General features: G+C 31.0%; 3 protein-coding genes across 4 annotated transcripts; 1 reads left to right on the forward strand and 2 right to left on the reverse strand.

Moving 5' to 3' along the window:
- On the reverse strand, window positions 772-6,854 carry LOC109357336 (ABC transporter C family member 3-like). 2 transcript variants are annotated; one of them, XM_019601238.1, is made up of 11 exons: window positions 6,347-6,854; window positions 4,362-6,271; window positions 4,093-4,179; window positions 3,357-4,001; window positions 3,033-3,197; window positions 2,590-2,884; window positions 2,266-2,480; window positions 1,745-2,050; window positions 1,570-1,633; window positions 1,230-1,469; window positions 772-1,131 (listed from the first exon to the last, which is right to left on the reverse strand). In XM_019601238.1, exons 1-11 carry the CDS (start codon window positions 6,720-6,722, stop codon window positions 1,007-1,009), a joined length of 4,428 nt encoding a protein of 1,475 aa, XP_019456783.1. In that variant the 5' UTR covers window positions 6,723-6,854; the 3' UTR covers window positions 772-1,006. The 2 variants fall into 2 exon arrangements, with proteins under 2 accessions (XP_019456783.1, XP_019456782.1); XM_019601237.1 differs by having other exon boundaries at window positions 4,362-6,854.
- Window positions 11,795-12,503, forward strand: LOC109356349 (basic blue protein-like). Its single transcript, XM_019599671.1, has 2 exons — window positions 11,795-11,972; window positions 12,304-12,503. Exons 1-2 carry the CDS (start codon window positions 11,795-11,797, stop codon window positions 12,501-12,503), a joined length of 378 nt encoding a protein of 125 aa, XP_019455216.1.
- LOC109356060 (cytochrome P450 71D10-like) lies at window positions 14,037-15,708 on the reverse strand. Its single transcript, XM_019599389.1, has 2 exons — window positions 14,777-15,708; window positions 14,037-14,667 (listed from the first exon to the last, which is right to left on the reverse strand). The coding sequence occupies exons 1-2, from the start codon at window positions 15,668-15,670 to the stop codon at window positions 14,041-14,043; spliced, it is 1,521 nt and encodes a 506-aa protein (XP_019454934.1). The 5' UTR covers window positions 15,671-15,708; the 3' UTR covers window positions 14,037-14,040.

Here is a 16,140-nt window from a genome sequence, read left to right on the forward strand (position 1 = left end):
CTGTTTATTCATTAAACAAAACTTAGTATTTGATGCACAAACATTTGGAAAAAAATGACCACAAATCGTGTCAATAATAAACTAAAATGAAAAAAATATAGCACCTAATTTTCGCTGAGGGAATGATGTATTTATCAGTGTGATTTTTTGAGTTGAAAGTCTGAACATACACAACTCTTTTGTATAAGGTTCCAAAAAAATTTAGTAACTTCAAATTAATTAAATTATAGAGCCTTAAATGCTTTTTATGTACTTTGGAAATGAAAAAGTTGTTTTGAATCCATTCACTCTAGTTTATTTAGATTTTCATCTCTATCCATTGCTAAAATACATTCAGGGATAAATGTCACAACACATAGATTAGATATGACACCATACAAAGATAAGAAAGATATTAATGCTTAACTAATTTCAATTAATGAGGTGGAAAACATATTTTTATTCTTAGGAAGAAAAACATATTTAATTCAAGTTTTTTGGCAAACCACTCAAATCCTAATAAAATAGATTGCAACTTAAGATAAACTTATTCTGAATATCAGCTGTTTGAGAATCATGGAGATATTTTTTGAGAAAGAACTTTATTTAACACCTTCAGAATTAGACTAAAAATACAGCAAAAGACTAACAATGTATTGGTCTAATGGTATAAGGCTCACTAGATCCAAAAAGACTAAAATGTTAAGTATTTGATTCTTGGGAAGCAACACTTGTTGGAGGGACAATCACGTACCCGAAAGAGATCTACCCATGAGATGAAAGAATAAGTGTTACTTTAACAAACTTTGTGCACTGATGTCTCTGGTCTATAGTTAGGAGTGATGGCATTGATGGACATGAAATTATTTCAGAGTAGTCCAAAGGTGTTACTTCACCAAATACAATTTCCTATGAAGCATGCTTAAATGACAAAAACAAACTATATAAACCTCACTAATAGGATTATATTATACCCCACCAAAAAATATCATCACTGTCAAGAAACTCAGATTTCATTATGTTTCAATCAGTGATCAACAGATTTCTCAAAAGTAGAGCTAGACCTCATGGTATACTCTCCAACAAGTGCAGCAAAAGATGATGATTTATCCTCTAGCAATGTTGTTGGAGACCCATACTCCTCAATAAGTCCTGCACCAATGTCAAGCCAAATCGGAAATAAATGGCACATCAATGTGCAAAACATTAACCATATAGTTTAATGAAAAATAGAATCCTTAGTAGCTTACCTTGACTAAGAAGCAAAACCATATCACCATCAAGAACAGAAGTTATTCGATGCGCAATGGTAATGACTGTAGAGTTAGAGAAATGTTTCCTAAGAGTTTGCTGAATCAAATTATCTGTAGATGTATCAACTGATGCAGTGGCTTCATCAAGCACCAAAATCTTGCTTTTCTTAAGCAGCACCCTACCAAGGCACACCAACTGCCTCTGACCCATGCTCCAGTTCTCACCATTCTCACTAACTGCACCATCCATTTAGACATTTAACAGTATAATTTATAGGTTCAGAGGTATAAGAATGGTGAACTATAACTTTATGTTTGATAAATGTAGAACACAAACCCGCAGAGTCTAGCTTTCCTTCTTTCTTTCTAACTTCATCTCCAAGTTGACACTTATCTAGGGCCTATTTAAAACAATGCCAATAATTTAAGGAAATTACTATTTTGAAAAACAATAACAAGTGCAATGTTTTAGATAGAGTCTAATGCGTGTTTAAAAAATAAACCCAACTCACCTCCCAAATTTGTTCATCCGAGTACTCTTCTAGTGGGTCTAGATTATTCCTCACTGTCCCCTCAAACATGGTTGGATCTTGAGGAATAATACTTAGTCTAGACCTCAAATCGTGAAGTCCAATGGAAGAGATGTTGATGCCGTCAATCATAACTTGTCCAGCAGTAGGTTCAACGATTCGGAAAAGTGTTTGTATGAGAGTTGATTTACCGCTTCCAGTTCTCCCAACGATGCCAGTTTTCAGTCCTCCACGAAATGTGCATGTGACCCCACACAGCACAAGTGGGAGATGTGGCGCATAACGAACCTTCATCGTGGGATACGAATCATTACATATAGCAAGGAAATCTTGTAAAAACTATGCTATGAGATATCTTGTATCCAAAGCACAGTTATTCTGTTCAGAAGCTATGTTCTAACCATTTAGGAAAAGAAAACCTTAGCATGAGTCTCATATTATTACAAATAACTAAAAAGCTTGTATGGCATCAAACGAAGTAATAACTCCAAGTCTCCAACTACCTGCAAGTCATGTATATCAACCTCGCCATAAGATGGCCAAGAGGGGTCTGGCCGACTTTCTTCAACAACAAGGGAAGGCTCACTAGGAATGCTAGTATATTGCAGTATTCTTTCTACCGATATAATTTTGTTCTCCAAGTTGCAAAGGTTCCATATCATCCAAGCTTGTATTGCATTCAAATTAAGTCCATAGGTAACAGCTAAACCAGAAATGCCTGTTAAAGTACGGAATTTATAAAATAGTGAAACAATTACATTGAATTACTCATTATAGAAGCAGGGTAATTTTGGATTGCTAGCAAATTCCAAAATTGAATTGTGTACCTGGATCTATTACTCCCTGCGGAACAGATATCAATAATATCAAGCAAAAGGCAAATGTGATAGAAGACAACATATCTAGGCGGAAGCACAACCACTCCATAGCACCAGCAATATTGAACTCCGGCCGAGAATATCTATCAGTCAGTTTCATATTTGATTCCTGAAATCTTGACTGCTGATCAAAGCTTCTAATAGTTGATGTACCAGAAATTGTTTCAGCGAAGTGTTGAATGATTGGGGCTTTGCACACTCCAACTAAACGTGATAGTTCTCTTGCTGATGGTATATAATATTGCTGCAGAATTATAAGTTCATAAAATGTTAGAGATAACAATATACTATTATATAAAGGAGTCAAATTTTATACTAAATAAATTTGGTACAACATTTGTGCATGGCAGACAAGGATGGGGATAATGCAAGAAACATGGTCCAAACAATACCTGATACCAGATGCTGATTGCTATCACAGGTATAAAGACAATGAAAACTTGCCATGCAACCTGAGACATCACTGCTATAATTCCCAAAAGCTCGATAAATGAGAAAGCAAATGAACCAATTTGAATAGGAATGTCTGTATCCACTGCACTTTGGTCAGTAGAAGCCTGCAGGAGAATAGAAAAAGAAATAAGTGTAAAAGTATTATAATTATTGAAAAGAACTAAACGGAACTACTAAATATAAAGGATAAAGCTATTTAAGATACAAAAACCAGCTCTCATAATCAGAATGGCAAAAAGTGGAAAGAATGGGGTATCATGTACTCTGTTAAGGATTCGTCCACTTGGAGTGGAATCAAAAAATGACATCGCGGCACGGAAAAGGGAGTTGTGCATCTTATTGAAGAGTATAGTAGATGTCTTATAACCAGCTATGACAACAAATATTTCTCTGGCAAGGATGCAGAAAGAACTTCCAATGGACAAACCGACATAGACTGCTATAAGAGTCGTTCCTCGAACGGGTGGCTCCACATCGGATGAGATGGGAGTTGCCCAAGCCATCCAATAGTTGCTTCCAATTTGAAGAGCTTGAAAGATAGTCTGAGACAACAATATTAACGGAACAAGAGCTCCTCCGAATGCCGTTGTGATATAATTCCAATAGACTGAAAGGCCAACTTTACCTTTCTCTCTTTCTTCTTCTTGAACAAGCTGGCCTAATGGCTCACTTGTGTCATCTGTTTTACCATTTTGCATGTCTTTGTTTGCATCTTTTTCTTTAACATCAAGAGCACCAGAGGCATTCACATCTGGCTCCAAGGTAATTATAGATTCTGTCCTTCCATCTAGCGAATTAAGTGCCGACATCGCTTGTTGATGTGCACCAACAAGTTCCATAAAATCAGTCCCACTGTTAAGCAGATCAGCATACTTCCCACATTGAGTAATTTTCCCATCCTTCATGACCTAACAACAACATGAGGAAAAAGTTATTTTAAATTTTTTTTATCTACTTTCGAATTAATGACTACAAATATCTGAGAAATACATTACTCACCAATATAAGGTCAGCAGCAGGTAAGAACTCTACTTGATGAGTGACATAAACCACAGTCTTTGAACTTAAAAGGCCCAGCAAACATTCCTGCCATACACAAATAATGTAGGGAGATTAACTTATTAAAATAATGGTGTAAGTGCCAAGTGATTGCAAGAACTACATTCCAAAAGTAAAAGTGAGAACCATTTGTGTCTTGTAATGCTCACTAAAAGTATGACAGCCCAGTTTATAATGAACATAAAACCAAAATAATGAAAGCGAATAACCTTAAAGAGGTGAGATCCTGTATGAGCATCCACAGCACTAAAAGGATCATCAAACAAATATATATCAGCATCTCGGTAAAGAGCACGTGCAATTTGTATTCTTTGCTTTTGTCCCCCGCTCAAATTTATTCCACGCTCTCCGATAATTGTTTGATCACCAAATGGTAAAATATCCAGATCCTTTTTGAGGGAACAGGCTTCAAGTACCTTCTCATACCATTCTCTATCCATCTCCTTACCAAACAATATATTATCCTCTATCTTGCCACTTTGTACCCATGGTGATTGAGCAACATATGCCTTTGATCCACACACCTTCAGGATTCCTGATATCTTTGGTACTTCTCCCAACATACAAGAAAGTAAAGTAGACTTGCCTGATCCAACAGTGCCACAAACAGCAACCCTCATGCCGTGAGAAACTGCAAGATTTATGTTTTTCAGTGTTGTACTCGAGGAAGTTATATCCCAGGAGAAATTTCCACCAACTATTTCAATTGCTGTATCCGAACTACCCGGACGAAGCCTCTCTACAGCATCAGACTGCAAGTCCTGAAGACAAAGGAATGATGAAATCCTATCAAGAGAAACCTTAGTTTGTGCAACCATTGAAATTGTATCCGGAAGACTATAAATGGGCTCTTGAAGAATCCTGAATGTTGCAAGTGCAGACAAGATCTTCCCTGATTCGAGTGGGATCCCTATAAGCATACAAGTACCAAAAGTAACCACAGATACAAGTGTAGGGGCACCCCAAAACAAAAATGTAGTCATGGCTGAAGTATAAAGATATTTTTGTAACCAGCCTTGCTCAGTGTTTCTGAGCACATTTATCTTAGACAGAAACTTCATTTCCCATCCTTGTAGTTTGAGGATCTTCATATTCCTCAAAATCTCTGATGTTGCCTTCATTCTTGTATCTTTTGACTCCATCAACTTCCTTTGAAACTTCTCTTGCAATAATCCCAAGGGAGCATTTGCCAACATTACAAGGATAGTTGCAACAAAAGCAGCAATTGAAGCAAGCCCAAGGTTTTTATACAAAATCAACAAGGCCAGCGTAACTTGCAGAACTACCAACCACAAATCATGCATGTACCAACTGAAGTCACCGATTCTTTCAGCATCAACAGACATGAAATTGATTATTTCCCCAGAAGTGTGGCCCTGTCTTGATTGACCTGAAAGTTTCAAGGCTTTATTATAAATCATTGTCACAAGTAGCGCTCGGATTCGAATTCCAACTTGCTGCAGCCTAAATAACCACTGCCTTTGCGAGAGGCACTCTATAATCTTTGCAAAAAAGAATGCAGAAACCAACACATACCCCTGATTCTCATATAGCCGTTGTCCATCAAGGTATTGCACAAAAGAATCAATAAGGTAGGGACCAACATAAGAAGCAAGCGTGTTCAATAATGCAAGAAAAGCTGTGAAAAGAATATCTTTCCATGCTGAGAAAACTAATGACTTCACCAGCTTAAGTGTGGTCACACTGTTAATTGCACCACAATCTTCCTCTAGCTTATCTCTAAATTTTGGAAAAGGTCCAACTACACTATCCCTACTGTCAAGTTGGGGGATATCCTCAAGGTCCAAGGTCTTCTTATTGCCAACAGCTACAAGAGGACCCGCCCAAGAGAAGGTAAGAATGCTGAAAATTCCAGCATTTGAGAAAGGGGTAACAGTAGCATCCCCCTTGGTCTCTTTTGACCCTAAACCATTGCCAACATTATTATCACTATGGACATTTAAAAGAGGTTCCTGAAGTGTACTACTATCTCCACCCTCATTTTTCACAAAGTAGCTCAGGTAACAGAAGAGTAACCCAACAAAAGTGGATACCACATCAGAAACCAAGTACTGAGCTGGTAACAAAACATGTTTTTCATAGAGATGAACCACGTCCACTACAAAACAATAACATGAAATAAAGAGATAGAAAACACACCAGGTTCTGAAGAATGACGAAAATCTTCTTTCACCTGAACATAATAAGAAGAATTGCTTATGCAAGCAAATACAAACAACACCCCAAGCAACTGTTTTGAGTGCTAAATCCAGAAGGGTCACAACCTTTTCTTCTGACCAACCACTTGTATACCAATAGAAGCAATTAAAAAGAAAGAGAATAAGATTAAAAACAGAAGCACCCAGAGAACAAAAAAACGACTTTTTCAAAAGGGTGGCATTGGATTTCTCTTTAGAGTCATGTTTAGCTTCTACTGTGAAATTATTCCAAACCCATGACACTAAAACTATAACTAGTAACAGTAGATGAAAGAAAGCAGATAACGTAAGAAGGAAAATGGGTTTAAGGAGAAACTCGGTGAGAGAGTGCATGAAGGAAACAAACAACATAGGTAGTACTTGAATGAATCAGACAAAAGATGTCTTTTTTTGTTGTTGGTGGTTGAATGAAATATAAAAAGGGTATGTGAGATATGAGAAAGTAGATTATAGTGCAGTTCCTTTTCCCTTTTTTAAGAGCTGCGGAGTGAGAAGATTGTTTATTGTAATAATGGGTTTATAGACAAAATCAAAAGTTGTGGGCTTGAGTGAGAAAAGGTGACTAATGTACCCGAACCTTCTATATATATAAAAAACCAAAACATGGGTACCCACTTATAATTTATATATTCCTCTTCAATTTTTTAATTTAAAAAAAATCATATAATCATATATAATCACCTCAAACATATTAATTATAAGTTGCATATTCTAATAAAGACAAAAAATTCATATAATCATATATAATCACCTCAATCCTAATAGTACGTTTTCTAATCAAATGCAACATATTATTTTCTAAGTCATATGTAGAATAATAATATGATTGCAAAATAAAAATAATATTAGTAGGGGTAAATTACTAATTTTATTCATTTATACAAATATAACTCATTTATCACAATAAAATAAATTCTCAAATATGTTACTCATTTAGACAACTCCCTTTTTTTTATTTGAACAAATTAGTAATTAAAAATATATTAATATGCATAGTTGTAATAAATTATAAAAATATTATCATCTAATGAATATAATATTATTATCTCCGTCTCTAACCAGTCATTTTATTTTTAAGTCAAACCAGAGTTGTGAGAACTGGACCGGACCGAACAGTTCAACCGGTCTTACTACTGACCAGACTTGAAATTGACTTTGGTTTGCAGTCTTAACCAAATGAGGATTGAACCACTTTGAACCGAGGAAATTCTGGTCTCACCGTGTTAAACTCGGTTCAACCGCATTAACCCGGAAAGTAAACTGAACGATTTAATTAAAAAAATTAAAAAAAGTGGAATACCAATCAAATATTTTGTTTTACTCTAGTTCAAAAAGGTGAATATATATTACTTCAATATAATTATACACAATTGTTAATTATATAAAACTTTACATTTACATACAATTATATATTTCTAGATAAAAAAATATTAATTATGTATAAAATCATCCTGCCATAGCGGAAGATTTAACCGTTTAAACATGTTAAACCTAATATGAGACCCCTTCTGGTTTGACGCTCGGCTCGGATTTCACAACATTGAGTCATACAGAATGTTAATAGATTTTACTATTCTTATAACATCATAGCTCATTCTGTTAAAAATAGGAATGAATGTCTACTATTAAAGTTTTAAAAATAATTAAATAATATTAATTGATATTATTTTAAGATCTATTTAAATAATTAATATTAAGATGGTTATTTTGAAATAAATTCATTCTCTACCATTTAGATGATTAAATAATATTAATTGACAATGTTTTAGGATTTACTTAAAAGTGTTTCATAAAATTTTAAAATATAATTTTAAAGTAGAAACAAATTAAGTTTAATAAAAAATTGCAAACTAAGAACCAAAATGAGCATGTCAGTGATGAATTATAGCCCATGATACTTGGAGAAATTTCTTAACATCCAAAAATAAAAATCCGATCATTTAAGTTGAATAATGACATATCAATAATTGAAAAAAGGAAGATAAATTCTATCATATATTTGTAGCATCATTATTTGAGTTTTACTAATAAACAAAATAGACATTAAATATTATAATAAATTTATATTGTTTTTATACCAATAACTTCATTATTCATATACCATTCCCAGAAAGTAAATTTTAAAAGTAAAAACAAATCAACTATACTAAAAAATATCAAACCTAAAATCAAACTTAGGAAGTGAAAGATGCATTGCCGCTAAAGATAATAACTTGGAGAAGTTCTTTCACAATTTGAAAAGTAAAAATCTAAACTTTTAAGTTGGTTGATAGATACAAGGACATATAAATATTTGAAAAGAAGAACACAACATCCACCATATATTTGTAACATCGTTATTAATCTTTAAAATATAAAAAAATAGACAAAATTAATAACGAAATAAGAAAAGTGAAACTTTGCATTAGACAAAATCAAATACTCAAAATATGAAAATTAAACAATTCGAAACTATCAGATACCTTATGATGAAAATTGTATCAACACTGCAACCTTCATCTTTTTGAAAAATACATATTTTAAATCAGATCTAGAACTTTAGTATGTGTAAATAAATCCTAATGACAGTTATGAGAACCCAAATATTTTCAAAATTATATAAGTTTTTTTTTTCTTTTAAGGCTTTTATCTCTTGGCTTGGTGAAAAATGAAATCAAATTATATATACTAGTAAAGATCTCGTTCGATCGATTCATGAATGATGAAGTCTACGAAAAATGAATAATGAAAAAAATGAAATGAGTATAAAATCATACCTCGTTTGACGTTGAAAGAGAATATATTTGTTTAATAAAAATGAAAAAAAATGTAGGAGAAGTAGTTTACGAGTTTCAAAAGAAGAAAAGATGAAGAAGTAAATTGAAATAAGAATAGAGAAAAATATTAAGAAATAAATTGAAATAAAATAGGAATAGAGAGATGAAAGATTAATTTTAGGAAATAAGATCTCATTGGATCAATTCATGAATGATGAAGTCTACAAAAAATGAATAATGAAAAAATGAAATGAATATAAAATCATACCTCGTTTGATATGGAGGAGAATATATTTGTTTAATAAAGATTGAAAAAAATGTATGAGAAGTAGTAGTTTGTGAGTTTTAAAAGAAAAGAAAATTAAGAAGTAAATTGAAATAAATTACGAATAAAGAGATGAAATATTAATTTGATGAAATAGACTCTTCTCACATATATTTATATTAAGATAGTAGAAGAAGAATACAATGTGTGAGAATTTACTATAAGGATATGTGTTGGTTTAGGAGGGAAAACAGTTGAGGAGAGGGTGACATATGTAAATAATGACATGACAACAACATTTTTTGTATGAGAAGTAGTTTGTGAGTTTCAAAAGAAGAGAAAATTATGAAGTAAATTGAAATGGACTAAGAAGAAATAGATAAAAGATTAATTTGATGAAAATAAAAATTTCTCACATATATTTATATTAAGATAGTAGAATAATGATAGAGTGGGTGAGAGTTTACTATAAGAATATGTGCTGGTTTTGGAGGGGGAAAAGTTAAGGAGAAAGTAATATGTGTCAATGATAACATGACAATGACATTTTTTTTATTACATAGATAACATATATGTGTCAAATTCATCATGACACTTTACTATAGTGTAATTAATACTATATTTTCCCTAAATAAAGTATATTTCACCCTAGGGCATACAAAATGCATAACATCATCAAACTCTGTCCATATAATAATACATGTGATGTAATTAATACACATAAGAATGACATATAATACATGTAATGTCTTTTTCCTTATAATATAAAAATTATAATATACACATTTTCTCATTTTTAAAGTATAATAGATATTTTTAATTCATATATATTATCACTTTCTTTAATAGTTTAAAACATTACATCCTTTGTGTATTTAAACTATTCCTTCCAACTTTAATTTAAAAAATATTTTATGATTTTTAATTACCAAATATGTTCATTCTATTGAGACATACACACATGCATTTAAAAGAAAATAAAATTATATTTCCATACATTCTTCTACTTATTTATTCATGCATGTATTCAAAAAAGAAAATATACATTACTTCAACATCCATGCATTAAAATATATACAATCAAAGAATTATTTGACCAATTCATTCATGTCAAAAAATTAATAATTCAAACATTCATTAATTTATTTACTCAAATATTCAAGCATTCAAAAATAAGAAATTCATCATTCACTGTCTATATTTACTAATATATATCATCCATACACATATTTGCTTATGAGAATAAAGTATCTCATTATATCGGAAGATAACTTATCTTCTTAAATCCATTTAGCATTTGACATGTGGCTTATTTCCCTTCATTCGAGAAATTTTTATTTTAAAATATATTATAAAATAAAAAATAAGGCACATGTCGAATACTAAGTTGATTTAAGGAGATAAGTTATATTCTGATATGATAAGATATTTTATTCTCTTTACTTATTCATAAAAAAAAATTACTCAAACATTACATTTCATGCATTATTATATCATGCACTCTGATATCTTATATCATTATATCATTTCATTACTTATTGTAAATGTCCTCATTTATTATCACAAAAATAAAAATGTAGTGACAACTCTGAAAAGACTAAATAGTCAAAAATGAGGACGTGTAGCCTGGGGCTCCACTAGGGAGAATAAATCAAATATAGTAATACATGTAATGTAATTAATATACATAAGAATGACATAATAATACATGTAATAGCTTTTTCCTTATAATATAAAATTATAATATACACATTTACTTATTTTTAATTAAGATATATTATCACTTTCTTTATTAGTTTAAAACATTACATCCTTTGTGTATTCAAACTACTAATTACCAAATATGTTTATTCCATTGAGTTTTAAAGAGGTGGCTCACCAAACATGGTAACTATGCGTAGCAAATGAATGTAATTGGATCCTAATGTATGGATTAAAAGTCATCAATCAATCAATTTTAATCATATATTAAATTATTCAATTCACCCATATCAAAAATTAATGGATGAATTCTAATCCAATGAACTAAATCAATGAATCGATCTTAATAGATCGGACCAATGAATATCCAATTCATTTGATTTTTTTAATTGGAACATAAAATAATTTTGAGAAAAATCATTTTTTCCAAAACTCCTATTTTAATAAAGTATTTTTTAAAATCACTTTTCAAAATCATTTTTTTAAAATCTTTGAATACAATGGATACTTTCAAATACATACATTATTAAAATTATTCATTGAATTATATTTATTAGTTCTAATAGATTAAAAAATGAATTTGGATGAATTGTTGGGATAATTTTGCCAACCCTAGTAGCAACATCCTCTACTATAAAACCTAACATTTGCTAACCATCTTAATCATTCTTACTTTGTGGCTTAGGTAGTGAAACTAAGAGATGGATCAAGAAAGATGCAATGTTGTAATAACTACTATAATGCTATTGTTTTGCATGTTGATGTTTCAGTCTGAGATAGCTCATGGAGACACATACAATGTTGGTGGTTTAGCTGGTTGGTCCCGTAATATTGGTGATTGGACCAAAGGCAAGCAGTTTGAAGAAGGCGATACATTTGGTTAGTAATTTATTTTGTATGACTAAATAAAATTGTATATAAGGGAACATGACATTGCTTTTTGTGTGTTGCGTTGTGGTATATAATCAATACAACAGTGTTTGTGAAACGCTGTTAATGATAATCGTATATTAATGCGATAAAAAAGAAAACGCCTGAAAGCACGGTTATACATCTAAAATAAGCGTTGTTAAACGACAACTCTAACATATTGCATCCAACCTTAGACAAATAACAATCATAGTGTTTGATATGATAAATTTTGTTAGTATCTATAGCGGCAAATATATATAACAATTACTTATGTTTGTTGTTTATACATGAAATGCAGTATTCAAGTATGATCCAAGATTACATAATGTGGTGAAAGTGAACCAAGCTAATTTCTATGTTTGCTCTGTCGACGGCGCTATTGCAATATATAAGACAGGAAATGACTCATTAAGATTACGAACTGGAATGCATTACTTCATTTCTGGTGTTCATGGTGACTGTGGAAGTGGGATCAAAGTTGCACTTCATCTCCTCTGATTATTATTTATTTCACTTTCAGAACACTAAAATATTACTATATACTTCATTTCCCATGTAACTGCTATATGAAGTAAAACAATACATTATGTTATACATGTTTTAATAAAACCGGATTTAGTTATTCTTTCTCTTTTTACATTAATTACTAGTATCATACCTGTGCAAATGCTAGGGTCACTATAATTTATTGGTGTTTGGGTTTAAAAATATGGTACAAAATTGTATATTAAAAAAATAGAAGATTTTGTATTGATGTAAATTGGTATAAATGATGAGAAGTCAAAAGTCAAATGGATTGGATATTAAAAGTAATAATCTTTGAAAATTTAACAATAATAAAAAAATAAGTATATGAATATGATGATAGATAAACGTACTTTTTCCAAAGGTTGCATGAAGAAATGAACTTTAATTTGGTGGTTGATTTTCCCTTTAGGGAATATGTTGAAAAAGACTTTGTTTGTTATATTTAGTATTGTTCTATGATGAATGGTTCAAAGTATTATAAAGTATCGAGGAAACAAACAATTTTGTTAAAATTATATTAATATTTGAATAAGACATTTTCCTATTAATAAAAAACTCATCAAAATAAGGTCATTATTATTTGACTCTAAAAGAAGGCCAATTTTAAAATAGAAAGTTAACATCATTGATTTATGAAAGTATGATTGTATATACTATTACCGTTTCCTTAATTTTAGGCATTCCAAAATAAGATAAATTTCAAAATATACATCATCTTTATTTGATTCTAAAACAACTTTATATAAATATAATGATTTCTTTATACATCATATTTTTTTTGGGATTATATTCATAAAGACTACATAAATTTATAGGGTCCTTTTTAGAATATCTCTAAAATAATTATGTTTTGTTTTAGATTTATGCTTATTATGTTTGAATATTTGAATGTTTCCAATTGCATTATTAGCATTGGTATAACAAAATTAATACCGATTTGTGAAAAGTGATTAAATTACAGTTGAAAATCAATAACATTGATTTCTAAAAGTGTTTCTGAAAGTGTGATTATATATATTATATATATTATTATTATTATTATTATTATTATTATTATTATTATTATTATTATTATTATTATTATTATTATTATTATTATTATTATTATTATTATTATTATTATTATTATTATTATTATTATTATTATTATTATTATTATTATTATTATTATTATTATTATTATTATTATTATTGATTCTTTAATTTTAGATAATACTTATTATGCATACAATATTGTCACAACATTGATTTTCAAAGTATGGTATGTATTGACTAAATAGAAATGACACATAAACTATAGGATTTTTTTAATTGTGTGCCTTAACACATATTAACGAAGTAAATAAAGTATCTCCCGATGCAAGAAGATAAATTATCTTTTCCAGTTACTATAAAATCATGATATGTCATATTTAATTATTTTTTTATAAAAATATTTGTAAAACTAAACAAAACAATATACATGTCATACTTTTATTGGCCGAGAGGGAGAAAATAATTTTTTTCTTTACACACACATACTAGGGTTGATATGAGTAATTGGAACCAAGCATAGGTCATTTTTTCTTCTAACAGTTAGCCCAAATGATTCACTCATGTCAAGGTCTTCATGTTTGATTTGATTTGGAAGCTTCCAATCAAAATGGTAAAGCAAATTTGCAAGTGGAAGCTCCATGTTGGGTATGGCAAATGTAATACCAGGGCAAATCCTTCTTCCAGCACCAAATGGGATATACTCAAAGAATTTACCTTTGTAATCAATTGAACTATTAAGAAATCTCTCAGGTTTAAAACTTTCACTTTCATTCCAATACTTAGAGTCTCTTCCCATTGCCCAAAGGTTGAATAAGACAGTGGACTTAGCTGGTATCTCATATCCATTGATTTTGCATCTTTCTTTATTTTCTCTTGGAACTGACAATGGCACAGGTGGGTGTAGCCTTAAGGTTTCTTTGATAATAGACTTTAAATATATTAATTGGTGCAACCCTAACTCATCCACATATCCTTTATTACCGTAAACTCTTCTCACCTCAGCTTGTGCTTCTTCCATCACTTTTGGGTTCTTTATCATTTCTGACAAACACCACTCCAAAACCGTTGATGATGTTTCACCACCAGCAGTGAACATGTCCTGCAAATACATTTTTTGAATTGTTATCTAAACAAGATTATGCAACTTTCTTAATCTATGTCATGCACATATTCTCAGACCAACTCACATGACATGCACATTAACTAACCTGGATGACCGCTTTAATATTTTCATCAGTGAAGGGATGTTGCAAATCATTATCCTGTTGAAACTTGAGAAGAACATCAATTAAATCTTCTTCTACTTCACAGTAGTCACTGCCTTTTCTATTTCTGTGATCATCAAGTATATCCTGCAATATCCCATCAGTCTTTCTATGCAATCTTTCATATTTACCCTTCTTGCTACTCAGAATTTGAAGCACTTTAATCGAAGGATAAAGATCAGTAACAGAAGGTCCTCCAGCCAAGTGCAATATTTCTTCCATGGCTGATATGAAAACTTGTTGGAATTTGTATTTTTTACCAAAAGCTGCCCTTGCTACTATCCCATATATCAATGAAGAAATCATCTCAGAGAGATTAACAACGGATCCTTCTTCCCTTGCACATATTGTCTTAATCATTGATGACACTTCCTCTTCTCTTATACACCGAAATGATTGGACTCGCTTCACAGATAATAGCTCTATGGTGCATATCTTTCTTAGTTGCCTCCAGTAGTGTCCATATGGGGAGAAAGCAATACTTGCACCATTGTAAGCAATTACTGTTGCAAGTATATTAAATGGCCTATAAGAAAAGTTGATGTCATGTGTTTTGATAATGTCTTGGGCCATTTCTGGTGAAGTGACTATAATGGTGGATACCTCTCCAAGTTTTAGGTGCATTAAGGGTCCATACTTGGCTGCCAAATTTCTTAAGTGGTGATGGGGTAATGGATCAATAAACTGGTGTATGTTACCTATGATAGGTAGTTTCCATGGTCCTGGAGGTAAATTTGTAGTGGATGGGTTCTTAGAAGTACTCAATTTGAGTAAGTACACAAAGAGAAAGAGAAAGGAAGCAAAGCAAAAAGTGATGAAAGGGTTTTGAAGATCCATGATATGGCGAATATTGGATAAGGAACTAGTATAGATGATGAAGGTAGAGTTCATGCATGACATACATATATATTATAATAATATATAGAAAGATAAGATACTGAAATATGTGATGCACGCAAATTCCCCTTCAGAGTGGACAATCATTATTGCTCATCTAATCTATTCCGGGAAAAGACTAGGTTGTCATTTTCTCAAAAGAAGAAAATTAAAACAAAACAATTGACTTTATTAAATATGTGTATTTAGGTAAGGTATACTATATGGATAGAGAATCTATTAATATATATTTATATATATATGTGACATATATTTAAGAACATTCTTTTAATATTTACCACAGTCATGTCTTATTATTGATTTATTACAGTCACAGTCACCTAATTTTCTACTGATGAATGTATTATATCCATCTAAATCTTTTAATGAATAAATTTGGATATATTCATTTTGCTTGGATTTAGATGAAT

This window comes from Lupinus angustifolius, chromosome LG09, assembly GCF_001865875.1.
Source record: "Lupinus angustifolius cultivar Tanjil chromosome LG09, LupAngTanjil_v1.0, whole genome shotgun sequence".
Taxonomy (NCBI): Eukaryota; Viridiplantae; Streptophyta; class Magnoliopsida; order Fabales; family Fabaceae; genus Lupinus; species Lupinus angustifolius.

Coding starts and splice junctions, on each gene's coding strand:
- LOC109357336 (XM_019601237.1), bottom strand. CDS start 6,722: ATGTTGTTTGTTTCCTTCATGCACTCTCTCACCGAGTTTCTCCTTAAA. Junction 3,198..3,356: donor GTGGACGAATCCTTAACAGA/GTACATGATACC, acceptor ATTCTCCTGCAG/GCTTCTACTGACCAAAGTGC. Junction 2,885..3,032: donor CAATCAGCATCTGGTATCAG/GTATTGTTTGGA, acceptor ATAATTCTGCAG/CAATATTATATACCATCAGC.
- LOC109356349 (XM_019599671.1), top strand. CDS start 11,795: ATGGATCAAGAAAGATGCAATGTTGTAATAACTACTATAATGCTATTG. Junction 11,973..12,303: donor TGAAGAAGGCGATACATTTG/GTTAGTAATTTA, acceptor CATGAAATGCAG/TATTCAAGTATGATCCAAGA.
- LOC109356060 (XM_019599389.1), bottom strand. CDS start 15,670: ATGGATCTTCAAAACCCTTTCATCACTTTTTGCTTTGCTTCCTTTCTC. Junction 14,668..14,776: donor ATATTAAAGCGGTCATCCAG/GTTAGTTAATGT, acceptor ATGTATTTGCAG/GACATGTTCACTGCTGGTGG.